This window comes from Lonchura striata, chromosome 4A (assembly GCF_050655825.1).
Source record: "Lonchura striata isolate lonStrDom1 chromosome 4A, ASM5065582v1, whole genome shotgun sequence".
NCBI lineage: Eukaryota > Metazoa > Chordata > Aves > Passeriformes > Estrildidae > Lonchura > Lonchura striata.
Window position 1 is genome coordinate 16,763,980 of NC_140742.1, and position 18,721 is coordinate 16,782,700.

At 41.8% G+C, this 18,721-nt stretch overlaps 1 protein-coding gene across 3 annotated transcripts in view; it reads left to right on the top strand.

Moving 5' to 3' along the window:
• LOC110467883 (ubiquitin carboxyl-terminal hydrolase 12) overlaps positions 1-16,495 on the top strand; it is a 28,273-nt gene extending 11,778 nt beyond the window's left edge. For 2 of the 3 annotated variants that reach the window (XM_021525285.4, XM_085570651.1), the window contains exons 2-9: positions 1,704-1,784; positions 4,770-4,983; positions 5,777-6,003; positions 7,195-7,271; positions 8,078-8,161; positions 8,785-8,982; positions 10,580-10,658; positions 14,172-16,495. In XM_021525285.4, coding sequence (XP_021380960.1) covers positions 1,704-1,784; positions 4,770-4,983; positions 5,777-6,003; positions 7,195-7,271; positions 8,078-8,161; positions 8,785-8,982; positions 10,580-10,658; positions 14,172-14,273 — 1,062 coding nt within the window. In that variant the 3' untranslated portion in view covers positions 14,274-16,495. The remainder of the gene's footprint in view (positions 1-1,703; positions 1,785-4,769; positions 4,984-5,776; positions 6,004-7,194; positions 7,272-8,077; positions 8,162-8,784; positions 8,983-10,579; positions 10,659-14,171) is intronic. The other variant, XM_085570652.1, reaches the window with a different exon arrangement.
• Positions 16,496-18,721: the final 2,226 nt, after the last annotated feature.

Genomic DNA, 18,721 nt, shown 5'->3' on the forward strand with positions numbered 1-18,721 from the left:
CTTCACAGGCTGACAGGATTTACAAATTCTCCTTTCCTAATCTCCAAACATGCAGCATGGAAGAGCAAAACAACCTCAGCAGGAGCCAGTTCTGATTTCCAGGCTGAAAATTCCAGAATTTTTCCCTCTTGTGCATTTCTGAATTTTGATGCTCATCTCCAGTTACAACATTTCTCAAAGGCAGTGTGGGTCAGAGCGGTGGAAGTGGAGAGCTGAGGTAGCCCAGGAGAGACCCCTGTCAGCAAATCCTCCTTGCTGATAGTTCTCCTTTTTTTAGGTTTGGTTTGGGTTTTTTGGGGGAGATTTTGGAGGAAAAAGAGCTCCTTGGAAGCAGGGGATGGCTGCAAGGAAACAAATGAAAGGAGCTGCCTGAACTGGCACTGATGTCTCAGAAATGTTGTGTGTAATTGCTGCTTGAGCAGAGCTCTGCTTGTAAATCTGTCAGCACCCTGTGAATTTTTTGTGGGGTTTGGAGTACCCAGTTCTGAGCCTGCCTCATTTTATCTGCTTTGAGAAATGTAACTCACTGTAAATCTGATGGGGGACATCCAACTACAACTGTTAAACCAGATTATTTCTTGGTTTCTTTCCTGTTTTTTTAGGAAATTTTTAGTTATTTCTCTGTTAAAGACAATCTGGATGGAACTGTCCTTACAGTCTCTAATTAATAGGGAAGTGATGGAAATGTTAGCTCAGTGATTAAAAGTCATTGGTTGCTTCAAGGGAATAAATTAATTGAGCTTTGCTGGTCTGTAATGTTTGGTTGAATGCTTTTCTGAGGTGTCTGAAGGTGGCTCACCTGTGCAGGAGGATTTCTGTGTTGGCAAGGTTGAACTTGGAGTCACCTGGGCATTTAAAACAGAATTTGGAATCCAAAGTGTTTGGATTCTGCACAAAGGAGCTCAGGAATTGTGGGGCATCAGCAAGAAGCATTAAAGAACAAGGTGGAGAGGAATGAGGGAAGGTACCAAACCCCAAGATATTCCCATCCATAAGGTGTTGGTGGGTTGAAAATGGAAAGAGATGAAGAAACCACTTCGAATATGAAGTGGCCCAAGTTGAAATTCAAAATAAACCATTGGAATGCTTTAGTTGTTGCTTTATGTGCCAAATCAGAGCAGTGGTAGTTTTCAGTTGTGTCTAAAAGAGCAAATTCCATCCCCATTGTACTGCTGGAAACTCAAGGACATGTCAAAATGCACTGTGAGCTTCATACCTCCCCTGAAATGAAAAGCCAAAGCACTTTAGGCGATCTGAGATGTGATCAAACTCTTCCTTCCATTCTTCTGGGGGTTTGTAATTAAAAACTTCACTTGTCCACAGTATTTTGCAAAATAAAGCTAGAAGAATGCAGGATTAGATTCTTTATTTTTACAGTGCATTCTTGACTAAATTCAGTTGCTGTTTCAAGATCACTGTGGCCAACCTGGTGTTTTAAGTGAGAGCAGCTGATTGTGGTAATTCATAATAAACTCAAATGTAGAAAACCCTTCTGTTAGATCAGATTACTAATTTTGGATGAGGGAGTTGAGATTTTAAATGAGACCTTGGTACATTTATGATAATAAAGCATCATATTCATTTAATTCTGAAGAACACAGCAAACACAAAATACTGATTTTCAATGGAAGTGAATTATTATTTTCTTTGGGTTTTTTTAGGAAATTTCTGTTTTCTCTAACATAAATATTGGTTTTTTTTAGGGCGCCAATGCCTCTGCTTTGGAGAAAGAGATTGGTCCTGAGCAGTTCCCTGTGAATGAGCATTACTTTGGCTTGGTCAATGTAAGTGAATTTTCTGTGCTTAAAATGCTGGGTTTTAAATCACATCCTAATTTGGAGCTTAGCAGGATTCTCTGAGAACTTGATTGATGAGACTTCTCTCTTTGAGTGGGACTGAGCACAGACACCACATCCTGCAGTGTGCTTATTAACCAAGATAGCATTTCATCTAAAACACAGAAAAATAAATTTATTTCTTGTAAAGTCTCTGAGACAACTCTTCCTCCTTTAGTACATTTCTACTTCTAAGATTTTAATATTTAGCTGGAAAATTGGAAAAAATAAAGTGTGTCCATTGTTCATATGCTGTTCCAGACAAGATTTTCCACTGATGCTGCAGTGCAGGGAAGGTTTTAAAATAAAAATGTGTTACTTTTTAGTTCTAAAAACACCCCTCTTGTGGGAGGAGTGGAAGTTTTGTGCAGGAGATGAATGACATAGACTGGGTGGATAATTCCTTCATGTTGTAATACTCCTTCTGGATTTTTGGTGTAGCCCTGAACCCTCCAAAAAGCTGAATTTTTGCAGTTTGTTTGGCTGTGGGGCAGCAGACTTGTCTGTCAGCATTAACTGTGCAGAGGATGTTGGTCCTGCTTAGTTCAGAGCAGCAGTGGTTCTGTGGCATCCTATTTATGATGGGAAAATGCAATTTTGGCAGAACTCACTAGAAACAATTCTTTCTGTGTTCTGGTCATCAGGGTTGTGTTGAGAGCTGGGACATGCTCTATGTCTTCACACACCAAGTATGGCCAACTAAATAGTATTTATTGAGCTCATTAGAGACCCAGTTAATTGACTTTGTGTGGGTTTCTAGCAGTTTATATTTAAGACACCCAGCTATCCAAACACCCAGAACTGGTGGCCATTCCAGTGCTGCTGAGGTTTGCACCATAATGGCAAAAATGGAATCGTAACAAAAATAGCAGAGCACTGAATAGTGTGAGGAGGAAAAACAGCATCCTGAAAATAACCAGAATTGTTAGAACCCCATCCATTCTCTGTTTTGAAGAACCAAACACTGCTGTGTTTCATTTCTTCCAACTGGTTTCTTGAGGGTGGTGTTTTCACGCTGTTGTTCTGCTGAGCTTTTTCTGAAGTTATTTCTGGGTCTTTCATGATTAATGGAATTAATTGGAGTATTTTAAAGAGGGCAGTTTCATGGCTTCAGCATCAGTGCTGTTAAATATGTGATTGCACTGCAGATACAATCAGGTGTTGAACTTGTGAACAATGGAGGTCAAAACTTTGGGCTGAATAGTTATTAACTTTTGGATCAGTGAGCTAAAGCAACCTGACTGTTAAACTGTGTCTAATGCCACTGCAGAATATGTGGGAAACTGTTAAAATACTTCATATTTACTAAAGCTCAAGAAGAATGGAACAATGGTGTTATTCCAGAATTTCATCTCAGTTTTCATTTTAAGAAGCTCCTATCTTCAAATAAGCTTTCAGACTTAGAATACCTATTTTGTGTTGTGTGCTGATTTATTTAGCATGATGCTTCCTTGTTTTTCTAGATCACTAACAAGCATGTGAGTGATTCTCTCTCCTCATTCATGTGTTTGTTTAGTTTCCATCTTTATTTTCCTCATGTCAATAAGTTTTAACTGTTGTTCCCTGTTGTTTGCATATGGCATAAATCAATGTTACTGTAGCTATAATCTGTGACCTTTTGAGCTGTATGAATTAAGCTGTTCATTTTCTGTTTCAGTCTAAGTGAAACCATTTCTCTTCAGGAATCACACCAAATTTGGGTGAACAGTGGTCTTGTCTCAGTGTATCACCTAAAACCAATGTGCTCTGCAGGCAGATTTTTATGCTTTTTTGTTTTATTTAAAACATGTTGTTCTTGGGGTGCAGAACCTTGTTACCAGGCTATCTGGGGACTGGAAACCCAGAATTTTGTCTCTTTTTTGAAGCAGCAGCACAGTGAATTGCAGAGCAGCAGCTCTGAAGCCGTGGTATGTTGTGGGTGATAAGCTGATATCCTGATGTCCTCCTTGCTCAGCCACAGGGAGCAGCCTCTGCAAGGCCTTATCTGTGCCCTGACACTGCCTGCACAGGCCAGATGCAAACCAGCTGCTCTGTGCATGGCCCTGTATCATGTGCTGCTCAAAACGTTCCACTATAAGCAGGAAATACTGGTTTTGTTATTAATTTATAATCCGTTTTGCCACTGGGATTGGCTCAGATGGTCAGAGCAGGGTGCTGGTAATGCCAAGGCTGTGGGTTTGATCCCTCTATGGGTTGTTCACTTTAGAATTGGGCTCAATGATCCTCGTGGATCCCTCCCAACATAAAATATTTTGTGAAATTTATTATTTGTTTATTTAGTGTCCTTGCTACCCCTTCCCTCTCAGGATGATCAGTAGTGCTGTGCATCTCCAAAAATTTTATTCTTTGCTGAACCCTTAATTACTTTTTCTGTGTAATCCCAGTATCCTGTGGATGTTGTCTCCTCTCCCTTCCCTCACTGTCACAAGGATCAGCCTGTCCCCCATTCCCAGGCAGTGTTTCCCCCCATTCCCAGGCAGTGTTTCCCCCCATTCCCAGGCAGTGTTTCCCCCATTCCCAGGCAGTGTTTCCCCAATTCCCAGCAGTGTTTCCCCCATTCCCAGGCAGTGTTTCCCCCCATTCCCAGGCAGTGTTTCCCCCCATTCCCAGGCAGTGTTTCCCCCCATTCCCAGCAGTGTTTCCCCCCATCCCGGCAGTGTTTCCCCCCATTCCCAGGCAGTGTTTCCCCCCATTCCCAGGCAGTGTTTCCCCCCTTCCCGGCAGTGTTTCCCCCCATTCCCAGGCAGTGTTTCCCCCCTTCCCGGCAGTGTTTCCCCCCATCCCAAGCAGAGTTTCCCCAATAAATGACCTCTGTCAGTTGACCCTTCTGGCTTTACTATGTGACATTCTTGATGCACTCTCTTCCTGTCATTCCTTTTTGACAACCCTAATCCAAAGCCCTTTGTTTTTCCTCTGTTCTGTTTTTTTGACCAGTTCGGCAATACCTGCTACTGCAACTCGGTCTTACAGGCACTTTATTTTTGTCGGCCATTTCGGGAAAAAGTTTTGGCATACAAGGTGCAGCCTCGAAAGAAGGAAAGCCTCCTGACCTGCCTCTCTGATCTCTTCAACAGTATTGCCACACAGAAGAAGAAGGTGGGAGTCATCCCACCCAAGAAATTTATTTCCCGCTTGAGAAAGGAAAATGGTAAATGAATAAATGACTTTTTAATGCATTTTTAAGGATGTAAAATGTTAAATTCAGGTTTCTTTTGGAGTCTGAATTGTCAAGTCTTAACAGGCTTCTTGAAGATTTTTGTGGTGTGAAGTTCACCACCTGTGTGCTTGTCCTGTGAGTTGTCCTTATCTCAGTGTCTGTGTTTCTGGACTTGCACATGTCCAGATATTCCACACTGGCATGGTCTTCTCCAGAGGAACAAAGCACACTCCAGGTCCTTGCCCCAGGCTCTCACGAGCTCTCACAGGAGGCCCAACCACTCACAGCCTGTTCTCTTGCATTTGTGGTAGGATGAATTCCTTAGGATCAGATCTGGTGGTTATTTCCCAGGGCTGTTTGGTGAGCAGAAGTTCTGGCTGTTGATTTATCCTCTCTGCTTGAACTTGAAAAGTAAGAAACTTCCAGCAGGGGATGTTTGCCCCTGGGTGCTGGACTTAATGAACCAGTGGCCCCAAGGCAACACATCTGAATTTCTTTATTTTTCTCCCTCTCCAAAGAAAAGAAGAAAGAAACTACAAAAAAACCCAAACCAATTCTTAAGTTCTGAGAAATGGCCAAACTAAGTTTCCTTAGTGGTAGTTTTCAGCTGTTTGTTTCTTCCAACCTGAGGATAATCATTGAGAGCACAACAATGCAATTCTTCCCAAACTCACCAGTGCCACCAGAGCTGTGTAAGAGGGGAGAGGAGGGAAGGGAAAAACCACAGTGACCTGGTGTTGGGAAGTGTCTACAGTTGTTCATTCTCCTTCGTCTTCCTTTCCAGAATTATTTGATAATTACATGCAGCAGGATGCACACGAATTCCTCAACTACCTACTGAACACTATTGCTGACTTACTGCAAGAGGAGAAAAAGCAGGAGAAGCAGAACGGGAAGCTCCAGAATGGCAGCATTGAGAGTGAAGAAGGAGACAAGCCTGATCTGACGTGGGTCCATGAAATCTTCCAAGGAACACTAACCAATGAAACCAGATGTCTTAACTGTGAGGCTGTACGTGCACCACCAAACCACTCCTCTTTAGCTTTCTCCCAGCTTCTGGATTGGTTTCCCTAACACTGAGCAACCTTTCTCATTCATTAGGGTAGATGAAATTGCACTGTCTCTATTAAAATATGGAGCATAGCCTATTTTAGGACTCTATGCTCAAACCAGTGCTCATTAAGGTAGGTTGCCCAGAAAAGGCCCAGTGTTTTCCTTGTTTCTCCTCCCTGTTTCCATTGAGGCAGCTGCACCTGCCTGATCCAAGCTGCCTTTTTGTCTCCATGTTATTCCCTGTGTCAGTGATTGAGAGTTTATGTTGTGTTCCTACATGAGAGTTGCTCTTAATTTAACTCTGGCATGAGCTGAGTTGCTTGAACTGGGATTCTGTGCTCGGTGCTGGTCCTTGGCCACTCTATTTGAGAGCAAAAAAAGTGGCATGAAGTCTGGAATTAGAGCCACACCACCTTCAGACCAGGGATTTGTAGTTTGTCATATGCTCTGATTTAATAGTGCTAAAAAAAAATGAAAACCCAGATGGGGAGAGAAATAAAAAACCCAAGAAGTGGTTACAACAGAAAAGACTGTTCTTGGCATTTAAAATCTAAAGTTATGGCTATGTGGTGAGGAGAAACTCTAAAAATGGCATTAATAGGATTCTGTCTCAAGGTTTTTGCAATGAAATGTGACTGTTCCACAAATGGAAAGATGGTTTTCTTCCCTGCTAACCCATTTAATTGAGGAGCCATCTGCCTGTTTCTGCCTTGCCTCTGAGTATTGACTGTTACACCCTGAAATGCAGCAGAAAGCTGTATCAGGCTGCAGAAAAAATGGAATGTGGTTAAAACCTCTCCAGTGAGAGCTCTGAGTGGTTAAAACCTGGGTTTGCCAGTGAAATAATCAGAAGTGCTTTGAAGTCTCAAGGGGGAGAGATGTTTCATGAGAAAGTGTTTGGGGTTTTGTGCTTTTTTCCGTAGGTTTTTGGTTTTGTTTTGTTGTTGTTGCTTTTTTTTTTAATGATCCTCTTCAGATTTTAACACCACATCAGATTATTTAATCACTTTTAGTTTAGCTCAAGAAAAGGCCTCTTTGTGTGCATGTACATTTATTTTTAATCACATTGCACCACTCCAGAACTGGTTAAAAGAAATCTGCCAGCTCTAAATTGTTATCAAATATCTCTTCTTATTATTTTTTTTCAAGGTTAGTAGCAAAGATGAGGACTTTCTGGACCTCTCGGTTGATGTGGAACAAAATACATCAATTACACATTGTCTAAGGTAAACAGAATTCTTTGGGAATTGAAAAAATACCTGCCCTGGTCAGAAGGAAAGGGTCTGGATTAGTTATTCTCTGTAGGCTTTGACATGAGGTAAAATAGTGTGTGTTTTGGAAGGCTTCTTAGTGGGTTTTAGTAGTTAATAAATACTACTGGTAAATAAAATTTATTTTCACTTTCTTTTATGGGGACTGGAATTTGTTATATCGCACAAGCAGGCTTTATCAAAAAATAAATATGCAGTGTTTGGTTTCACAATAAATTCTTGATTATTTTCATATTCTTACTGAATTTCAGCTGCCTGGCCCTGATGTTAAGGGTCAGTTTGGTTTTTCCTGGTTTTTGCTCCATGTGTTTGTCTGTTGGATCCAAGGCTTATCAGCTGCTTGGATTTTTAATTTGCATCCAGCATCTGGCTATTTAATAGCTGATAATGGATCTGTAATTGCTGGGAGCTGAAGGATCATCCAGAATTTGCTACTTAATGGCTGGAGATGTGAACATTTAATTTCTGCCACTAAAGAAAACATGGAATGACTGCTGATGGAAACAAAACTCAATCACCTTCTTGCTGTTTATTACCTTTCCTAGTCAGAAAATAGGCAGTTAATAGTGTAAATTCCAGATTTTTCCAGCTGAACATTGATGCTGCATCCCAGGAATGAGACAAATACACATCAAATGGGTCTGGGAGCACCATGAATGAAAGGAGCTTCATCCTCTCTGTGTTGTTTGGGGTTTTTTTCAGCATTTTCAGCCTGGATGCTCTGGAATATCCCTGCTTATGCCACTCTCTGATTTCCACAGGGGATTTAGTAACACTGAAACTCTATGCAGTGAATACAAATACTATTGTGAGCAGTGCCGCAGCAAACAGGAGGCACAGAAGAGGTAAGGGCCAAATATTCAGGCTGAGGCAGATGTTCCCTTAAAATTTCTGGGCAAATACACCTGGTGAATTCAGGCAAAGAAGAGGTGAGGTTGTCTAGGTCTGTGTTTGGTGGAGGAGAAGTGGAGAGGCCAAGTGATTTCATGGCAGCCTCATCATGAGCAGATCCATTCTGTGTTTATCCCAGAAGAGTTTCTATCTGGTGTTTCCAGACATCCACTTTTTCCCCAGTTAGCATTAATCAGCTTAAAGCCACTGGAAAATATCCCATCTGCTTTGTCTGGGAGCACTGGGTAAAAAAAATCTTATTTCTCCCCTCAGACTTGGTCACAGCCAGAGCAGCAGCACAGATATATTCCAGCTCTTTCTTCCCACTGATGGGTGAAAAATTGATGTTGTTCTGCAGTTGTCTTGCATTCAGATGCCAGTTGTGCTGTTAATAATTTGGAATAAATATTGCCTGTTCTCACTAAGAGAGAAAAAAAAAAAGAGGATTTTTTTATCCTACCAATATTTTGGACGCCTTTTACGACGCTTCCTCATAACAAAGCCATTCTTGAACAAATCTTTGTTTGGAGTGATTTTCTAATCCTTACCCTTCATTTCACATATTTTTGTGCTCCAGAATGAGGGTGAAGAAGCTGCCCATGATCCTGGCTCTGCACTTGAAGAGGTTCAAGTACATGGACCAGCTGCACCGCTACACCAAGCTGAGCTACAGGGTGGTGTTCCCCCTGGAGCTGCGCCTCTTCAACACCTCGGGGGATGCCACCAACCCCGACAGGATGTACGACCTGGTGGCCGTGGTGGTTCACTGTGGCAGGTACTTCTGCACATTCCCTGCCTCCCCTTGGAATCTTGAAGGAATTTCTCATCCCTGTGCTGTTTCATAACGCTGCTTGGTAATGCAGGTGCACTGTCAGAGCTGGTTGGCTGGAAGTATTTTGATTTTTTAAAAAAATGTCTGTCTTTTTTACTGGGTTTTTTTTTGCTATTTAAAATTTTACTTTAAATTTTTACTATCTTAAATTTTACTTTACAGGCTAAGGTTTGTCATTTTCTGCAATTTTGTGTCACACAGTTACACATCAGACAAGTTTTCTTTGCGCTGTAGCAAAGAGCAATCATTAAAAAACCCCAAAACAACAAAAACCTCCACCCCTAATCCTGTTTTCCAGGAAATCTAAATGGAACAAAATGTAATCTTGGAAAAACACCTACTAAAATAGAATTAAATTATGGTTTTCATCTTGCTGCTGCCTAAACCCTTGAAGTTTCTTTAGAAGCTGGTGCCATCATGTGGAATAAACTGTGCACTGCTGGGTTTTCAAAATATCCTTATTTTCTTCATTAAATTTTAGTTTTAGCAGCTTCAGTTCTGATTTTAAAAGCACAGAGGAAAAAACTGCTAAGCATTTTAGGAAAAAAAGCCCTCATGGAAGGGAAAAAGTATTTCTAAATGCCTTCAGGAAGTGTGAATTTTAAAGTAACCAGTTACTACAGCACATAAATGTTTTGAAATATCTTTATGAGGAAAAAAATGCTAATAATGCATAGATTTAGTATAAATAAACTTGATAGAATTCTAGAAGATTTTTGTTGTGGTGCAGTTACAGTTATATATAATTTTTACCATTTTAGGATCTCATGCAATGCATTTTTTTGTGTAGTTTTTATTTGCCATACCTCTGCCTACACTTACATGTTTGGATAATGTTGATTAATAATTCAGATTATTAAATGGTTTTCCTTTTTTCCCTCAAACCTTTTTTCCTATGTGGGGCTTTTAGGATTCCTGTAACTCACCTGCTCTCAATTCTTACTGGAAATTTACCAAAGGCTTGGGATAAATGAGATTTTCTGAATATTTTGAGTTCTCAGAACTTGTTTGAAATATTTTGCAAATAGGGTTTTACTTTGGTTTATATTTAAATTTAGTTTAGTTTAAATTTAGTTTTATTTAGTTGCCCTAAACAAAGGAATTCTATTCTGAAACTGGAAACTTCCACCAGAAAGGGGGAAGAGCTCTCACAGAAGATCTGTCTGTAGTAAGGTTAAAACCACACTGAGAACTAAAGGAATTCCTGCTGTGAAATAAAATATTTCAGAGCTGATTTAAGTCAAAACTTCACAGTGGTCAAAATACTCAGCAGTGGTGAATGCAACACAGCAGAGATTGAAATATTTTTAATTTGATTTTTAAGATCTATGAGTGATGATATCAAATATTTACAGCATCGTATGTTTTGAATATTTTACATTTTCAAGCAGCTAACAGTAACATTTTAATTGAACCAATCTGGCAAAAATCACAAAACCTCACCAGGGAAAAGCTGGGAAGTGGAGCTGGGAAAGCCAGAGGTGATTTTGGGGAGGGCAGTGGCTCCTGGATAATAAATTTGCAATTCCTTTTCCTGCAGTGGCCCAAACCGTGGGCATTACATCACCATCGTGAAGAGCCACGGCTTCTGGCTGCTGTTTGATGATGACATTGTAGAGGTGGGTAAGGAACCACAAAACACCCAAAATCTCTGATTTCAGCTCATTTTTAAGCTCCTTTCCATTGCTAACTTGCATTTCATTGCTGCACTTAAGAGCTTCTCACTTTTTTTTGGGTCACTTTCCAGCAACAATAGGAAAAAAAATTATTTTTAGTGATGATGTTGAAACAGCTCAAGCAAATTTTTCCTTTTCTACCAACATATTTGTAAAGGCTGATATCCACAATATTTATACATCATGGATTTCACTTAATAATTAAGCAAATATCAAACAGCAGCACAAATGCCACAGCAGAGCTGCTTTTGGTAAGGATGAAAATGCTTTGTTTCTCTCAGAGGTTCCATGGTCAAGGCCTGATTAACTGTCTAAATAGCAAAATCCATGCTTGTGTTGATATAAAAATGTAGGACATTCCTCATTTTTAATTTTATTTTTATTTTTGCATAGCTTTGAGCATCAAGGGTGGCTTCCCAGTGTGTGTGGCTGTCAACAGTTCCCTTTTTCCCATTTTCATATTTTTGGGGTAATTTTCCTCTGTTTCTGTCATAGTCCAACTACAGAATTGTCTCACCTAATTTTAAAGCAGTATTCACCCCAGTATTTTAAAATGCAAGTATTTTCTGTCTTTTCCATCCAGTATGTGAATTTCACATTTTAAAAGATGGAAAATAACCATCCTCTTATTCTATATTTATTTTCTATCAGTCACTTCTATGTTGAATCTTCACTTTTAGGGCAAAACCAAATTTCTGTTTTTCTGCAAACACTGTTTACACTGTTATAGATGTGCCAAAAATGGCTTTTAAATGTGTGCTGTCTGTTATTGGGCAGTAAATCCAAGGAGCTGTCGTGTAGGTCCTCTCTTCTGGAAAAAAAAACACTTTTTCTTCCTTTATATTTCTTTTCTATCTTTAATTCTGGCTTGCTTTTGTTTTTCAAGTTCTTCTTGTATAGAATTGATTTAAAACGCTGTAAAAACCAAGCTCTTTGGAGGGTTTGCATTCTAGGTGTGGCACCTAACAAAACAGGTTTGAAAAGGTGAGTGCAAAGCTCTTGTTCACAGATATCGCAGCTGAAAGCCCAGGAAAAGGTTTTTCCCCCTGAAATACAAAAAGCTTTATTGCCTTTTGGCAAGTGATGTGAGTGAACAGCTCCAAACTGAAAATAGGAAGGAGTTTGTCCTCATTACCCACTAAATGTCAGCAGTGGGGAAGGCAGATTTATTTGTCTGTTGGGATTTCATGGGAGGGCCAACTCTCAATTAAATTGGAGATTGATGATCCCCAAACATCCTGCAGCATATGGGGAAAGCAGCAAATCCAGGGGACAAATTAGTCCAAGGGGGAGCCTGAGCCAAGCAAATTGAGATTTTTGAGAAACCTGAGCCAATAATCTCTGGCTGATTTGAGTTTGACACTTGTCACCAGAGCAGCCAGGGGATGCATCCCAGTGCCAGAGTTTACCTGGAAACATCCATCCATGGAGCTCCTCACCGAGGGGAGGCACAGAGTGGCTCTGCTTAAAAATTACCTCAGGGATTTGAATGCTGGCAGTGGGATTGCAGGACTGGATTTGGTTTGGAGAACCAGAATAGATGTCTGGAAATAAGCAAATCTCAGTTCATAAGAAACATCATTTTTAATGCCAGGTGAAGTTGCAGAATCCTAAAATTTGTAGCTTTAGAGTAACAGCCATCCACTGGTTGTTACTCTACAGTTACAAGGGGGTTAAACAATATCTGGTCAATAAGAATGGGAAGAACAGAATCTATATAATCCCCTTTCAGTTCCACTCTGTTTTCTGTGGATAGTGAAATTAAAGAAGGAAGTCAGTTTTGCTGTGCTGAAGCTAAAAATATCTGAGGCATGAATTAATATGGATCAAATGTTTGAGTTGCATTCAGAATGAGTAGTGGAAATAGGCTTGATTGCATGGCAAGTGAGTTGGCACTTAAAATAAAACATGTTTGACTTGTCTGCTAAATATACTGCAGGAGCTGAGGAGTGTTCTTTCACTATATTTCTGTTAAAATGTGCCTCTAACAGTCTGTAGTAACGTTATGTTAATAAATGGTGTGAAAATGCAGCAGCCTCAGCAGGGGATTTCAGCTTCCCCTCACTCCTTGAATGGAGAAAAGACAAAACATCTGTTTGGGGGTTTTTTTCCCCCCTTCTCTATTTTTTTAAGAGAAGATGTTTAAAAAAACTCGTCAAGAGAGAATTTCTGCAGTTGATGCATCTTCTGACAACTCCTATCTGTTTTTTCTTGTGTTGAGAAAAGGCTGCTCCCAGCTCACTGCTGTTTGGCAGTGCCACATGGAGAAGCCATGCTGCTGAGCTGGTGGTGATGCCAAAATCTGCTCAGGGAGCAGAGATTTCACATTCTCCAAGTGGGTTCTGCAGCTGAGGAGGGTCCCTTTCTTTTAAGGTGTAATCACAGCTTGGTCTCTGCTCCTCCTGAGCAGGGCAGGTGTTCAACCCAGAGCTTCTTGGGTTTGGGACATTTCTTTACTTCCTCAACTTGATTCCTTGGGAATAAAAGGAAAATTGAGGCTCATCTCCTCCTCAGCCTCTCATTTCTGTGGATCCAGGGTACTAAAGGGATTAAAAAACTCCATCCCAGTGGAGTGATGAGCGGCACTCCCAGATGCCTGGGAATGTTTTATTCCAGTCTCTGGGCTGCAGGATCCAGCTCACAGATGGGAAGCCAGTTGGGCTCAGGACATGTGGAACCTGCATCTTTAAAAAACCCTTTAAAATTCCCTCCAGTTGTTGCTTGGAGTATGAGAGCAAAGCAGCTTTACTGCACATGGATCACAACTTGAAATACAAGCAGATTTTAATGCTATTAGTACAGTAAATCATAGTTTTTCTTAAGACACAGACCTTGTGATAATACCCCAGAAGGCTTTGCTTAGTAGGAAAGCTCTCTTATGGCCAAAGACCATAATTAGTTGAGACCACAGAACTCATGAAGCACTTGCAGGGCTCCTTCAAAGGGTTCCTTAAAAGATTCTCCTTAAAAGGTTCACAATAACTTTGAAATCTGGACTTATTTTAGCTGGATTTTCAACCTACATGACATGCACAACTGTGCAAAAACTGCTTGCCTGATTAGTGACTGTTTTTTTTTTTTTAATTTATAAAATAATTTAATTATAAAATACTCAGGCAAGGTACCACCAGCATGAGAAAAGCAAGTATAAAAATATTATGTAGTCATTTAAGGATACATTTTCATGGATCACTTGTTTTGTAGTCCAGCATAGGACTGCACCCCTTCTGAGAAGTTTATTATTTCATCCTCCTTTCCTGTTTTTTCAATAGTCAGTAAGTTATTAAGTGGGAAAAAATGTTTTGTTGGATTGAGTAGTGATGAAGTGTCACCGTGTCAACACTACTTGGCTTTCCAGATCACCTCCATGAACTGGGAAGAATGGTTTATCTGGGGAAAAAGCTTTTAGGGGTGGTGTTGTGACTGAAGCTAATTAAAACTTCCATTAATTTTCAGAAAATTGACGCCCAGGCCATTGAAGAATTCTATGGGTTAACATCAGACATTTCCAAAAACTCTGAATCTGGATATATCCTCTTCTACCAGTCCAGGGACTGAGACAAGAGACACAAAGGATGGACACAAGGAAAAAGGGATCAAGCTTTGTCCGAGTGGAACGCGTTTGTGCCAGCAGAGCAGTTCCTCGGTGGTGCTGTAGGACCAGGACAGAGCAGGGGGAGGAGAGAGCTCCCTCCTGCCCTTTTTGGAGGATTAGTGCTGAACTGCCCTAACAAGAAGAGCTTTTGTTCCAGTTTTCTTTCTGGGCTTTTTTTTTTTTTTTTTTTTTTTAATGTGCTATCTTCCAAAATCTGTGTTACCTCTACTTGAAACCTGGCTGCTTATTTTTTCATGAACTCAAGAAGAGATTTCAAAGTAGCATTGTAGGATTTTTACCATTTAAAATTGGCCTGAGGCTATACCTTGGTTTCTGCCATCGTTTTTCTGTATTTTAGCAGAACGATTTCAATATTCAGTGTCAGCTGAAGGCATATTTTAGGATATGAGCAGCAGCTGGTTGCTGGATATTTTTGGTGACTCAGACTTGAGAAGCAGTACAAAGCTAAGACGTATTGGAAATGTCAAGTCTGTAATTTTTATAAAGAAAAAGCAGACAAACCCTTCTCTCTGCAGCATTGTAAACCTCCCCGTTCTGCATTCTCTTGGGTTTAGAGAACACTAACAGCACTGCTTCTTTTTGTACTCTTATTTGTGCTGTTCTGTTTCTCCTGCAGAAGGCAGAGAACTGTCTCCACATCCAGCCTCTCCTGCTGTGCGTTTTCCTTTGGAAGCAGCAGTTTTGCCTCCAGGCCCCATTGCTGCAGGTTCCAGGGGAGCAGAGCAGCCCTGACCTGTCAAAGACCATCTCTGCTGTAGAAAAGTTGGGAATTCCAGCCTTTCTTGGAGCTGTTGCATAAACCAAAAGTGCCCTCATTCTGAAGCAGGATCTGTTCCACATTTCACTCAGTTTTGAGCAAACTGATGCAAGTTGCATTTTGAATCTATGCTAATCCACAGAAACAGCACTAATTGGGAAGGGCTGGCCAAGGGAAGGGGGATTTAGGGAACTAATCCAGGAGTTCTGAGTCTTGAGGTGAGAAGGAAAACCAACCAACCCACCAGACATTCCCTGGTCAGTGCTGCAGCCATTGTTGGTGATGTTTGTCTCCATCTGGGAATCATAACCCCCCCCTAAAATGCTTGTGATTGTTTTACCTCTCTAGGCCTTGCTTCCCAGGGGAAATGGTTGGTCTGTTGAAGGCTGAAATGAAGCAATTATCTGTTATGTGTATATATTCTAATCTCAAGGATAACTAGGAAGAAAAGACTAAGGAAGTTGGTGAGAAATCTCAGAAAAATCTTGTGCAAGTTTCTTTTGGAGAAGTCCTCTTGCTGTGCCAAAGCCTGTCACAGCTGGCTCCAGCCTCCCAGTGGGAATGAGTGTTCTGCTGGGTCCCTGAGCTGTGTGTCCTCAGTGTGGCTGTCACAGCCCCTCATCTGTCCCCAGTGCTTGTTCTTGAGGATCTTTAACTTATGCAATTCCGTGGCTTGTGCAGGATATTCAATATTTTACCAAAACACTGTCCTCAGGAAAGCAGCATCTCACAGTTCCTCGTGCTGCCTGTGTCTGTTCCTTCCTCTCATGACCACAAAGGTGATGTTTAGCAATTAATTCCTGCCTTCAAAATGCAAATGAACCATTGCCATTGTATTCCAGCTGGGTACAGCTTCCATTTTCTTGGCACATCTCTTCCAGAAGATGAAATATGGACATTGGATTTTTTAATTCTTTTTTATTATACAGAGTACTGTCATTTTAAGAGACACATTCAACAGCAGTAGAAGTTCTTGTCATCTTGTTCCTGTTGTGTGACAATTGTTCCTGGCTAAGAGTCTTCTCCCCTTCTCCACACACAAGCTGTGAGTCCTCTCCTGGTGATGCCACCAGAAGACTCTCATCACTGAGTCTTGCAAAAAATGAAAAGAAAAAAAGAGCACTGAGTTAAAAATAATCTAAACAGTAAATACAAAAAGTAATGTAGTACACTAGACATGTATTTTGTATATCTGGTGATACCTTTTTACAAATAAATTACCTGACTGAGAGATAATATTGAAAGATATATACTATAGATTAAAAACTGTTCAAAGTGCACTTTTGCTACAGATTTATAAGGAGACTAAAATGAATTAAATGGGAAGAGAATGGTGTGATGTTACTTCTGTATAATAAATGACCCCACCTGTCTCCAATAAAGATCATTATGATCAAACCCACAGCACCCAGAGGTTTTTTCTTGAATTTCACTCCTTAACTTCTCCCAGCCTGCTGGCTGGCTGAGGATCCTGATCCTGCTGTTTGCATCCCTATAAGCTGTGCAGGAATGGGTCAGAGCAGGAGAATTGAATAATTCAGTGTCAGAGATTGTACCTGCTGTGCTGCTACAGCAGGGAGAGGTTACCCAGGGCCTCTGTTCCTGCATCCCTCCACCACCCCCTGGAGCTCTGCTGCTGCTGCCTTTCCCTGGGATTTCTTCTCCCTCTTCCCCCGTGTTGGGCTCCCTAAGACTTTGTTGCAAATATCATCTGACTGATCTGGAACAGAGACCTAACATTTAAAGGCCTGTGCTTGGAGCTGTTGAAGTTCATTGCAGGACAGGTTTTCATTTTGTGGTGGTTCACTGCAGTTCACCTCTGCACAGGGAGAATGGGATCAGCTGTGCTCCTGGGAGTAGGAATTGATGGAATACACTGCAGCAGGAGCAGGGGAGATTGGATGATGGCAGCTGCTCTGTAAAACCACGTCGTAAATCCCAAATGCTGTCTGCCCCTTGTCCTGCTGGGTCACACCTTAGCAAGAAATAAATAAATTGAGCTAATTTTAACACCAGTGAGCACGAGTTCATCTTGCAGGAAGAGCATTCCTGGAAATTGGGAGAAAACAACCAAATCCAGAAGGGCTGAAAGTGATTTGGGGCAGGACTGATGGATCTGGGAGCTGGGTTGGTCACTGCAGCTCTTCTCCAGAACCTCTACTGGAGTGAGGGTGGAGACCATCCCACGGTTATTATTTCTCTATGAAATGATATTTTGCTTCAAATTCCACGCATCCTGCAGCGTTGGAGAGGCTCTGCCCTCAGGGCTGCAGCACAGAGGTGCTCTCTGGCCTGCTGGTGGTGCTCAGCATGTTCTGGGTACCAGCAGGAGCTTTTAAAGTCCCTGTGCCAGCTCAATTTAGGAGATTCCTCAAACAAATCCTATTTGATGGGTACAAGAAAGAAAATGGACTGAGAAAGGCCCCTGAGACAAGTCAGACCTTCCCATTGTGGAGCTCGGTGTTTAGCAAAAGGAAACAATCCCTGAAACAATTAATTCCCAACATGTAAAGTGCTGCTGGCGTTGGCTCTCGCTGCACTAATTAACATCGGGGCTGCTGCTGCTGCTCTGCCTCCCTCCTGCTCCTGCAAAGCCCGGCCTGGCTGGGGAATCTGCTCCCAGAGCAGAATCCCGGTGGGATGAGGTGTCTGGGAGGGAGAGCTCAGGCTAGGGAAGGTTAGAAATGAAGCAGTGACAGTGGGGTGCTGCCAGGGTCATCCTGGCCTTTGTTCTGCAGACAAAGCTGCAAAGGGAAACGCTTTGATCTTCACACATTTGTGTCAGAATGAATGGCCTCAAAGTGACACTGGGGCAGTTTAGATGGGATATTGGAAGGGAATTCCTCCCTGGCAGGGTGGGCAGCCCTGGCACAGGTGCCCAGAGCAGCTGGGGCTGCCCCTGGATCCCTGGCAGTGCCCAAGGCCAGGCTGGATGGGATTTGGAGCAGCCTGGGACAGGGGAAGGTGTCCCTGCCATGGCAGGGGATGGATTGGGATGATCCTTAAGGTCCCTTCCGATCCCTTCCCTCCCTCGTGGTGCTTGTTTGGATGTGCTGCAGTGTGGGGGATGTTTCTGCACCCGCAGGAGAGGGAAAGCTGGGAAGGGAAGGATGAATTAATTACACAGCAGCAGCAGCAGGCTGTTAAATATTTGAGTTGCTAATAATGAGTGCATGTAGTGGTTGTCAGTTGTTTTAAAAGCTCCTAAATACAAACAACAAGCACAAATACAAAACACTGCAGTGGTTGCAACACTTCAGCTGTGTAAAATCAATTAAAAATATTCAGGTAGTCCTAGCTGGGTCTTCCCTGGTGATTTCCCAGTCCCAGTCAGCGTGGGGGGAGGGCAGAAGGGCAAGGATGGGGTCTGGGAGCTGTGCTTGGGGTCGGGAACATCCCAAACATCCCAGAACTACCAGAGTTCATTTTGTTTTCCAGGTGGTTTTTAACTGGAGTCAGCTGCTTTAGCAGAACGTGTCATGTGAAGAATTTTAATGTAGAAAAGAGACAGTTACTCGGATTTAAGGCCTGGAATTAGAAGGGCCAAGCCATCAAGAGCTGGACGGAATCTGGGGCTGCTGCTGCCACCAGCCCGTGGGAGGCTGAGGCCAAATGCAGCTGAAGTTTGTGTGT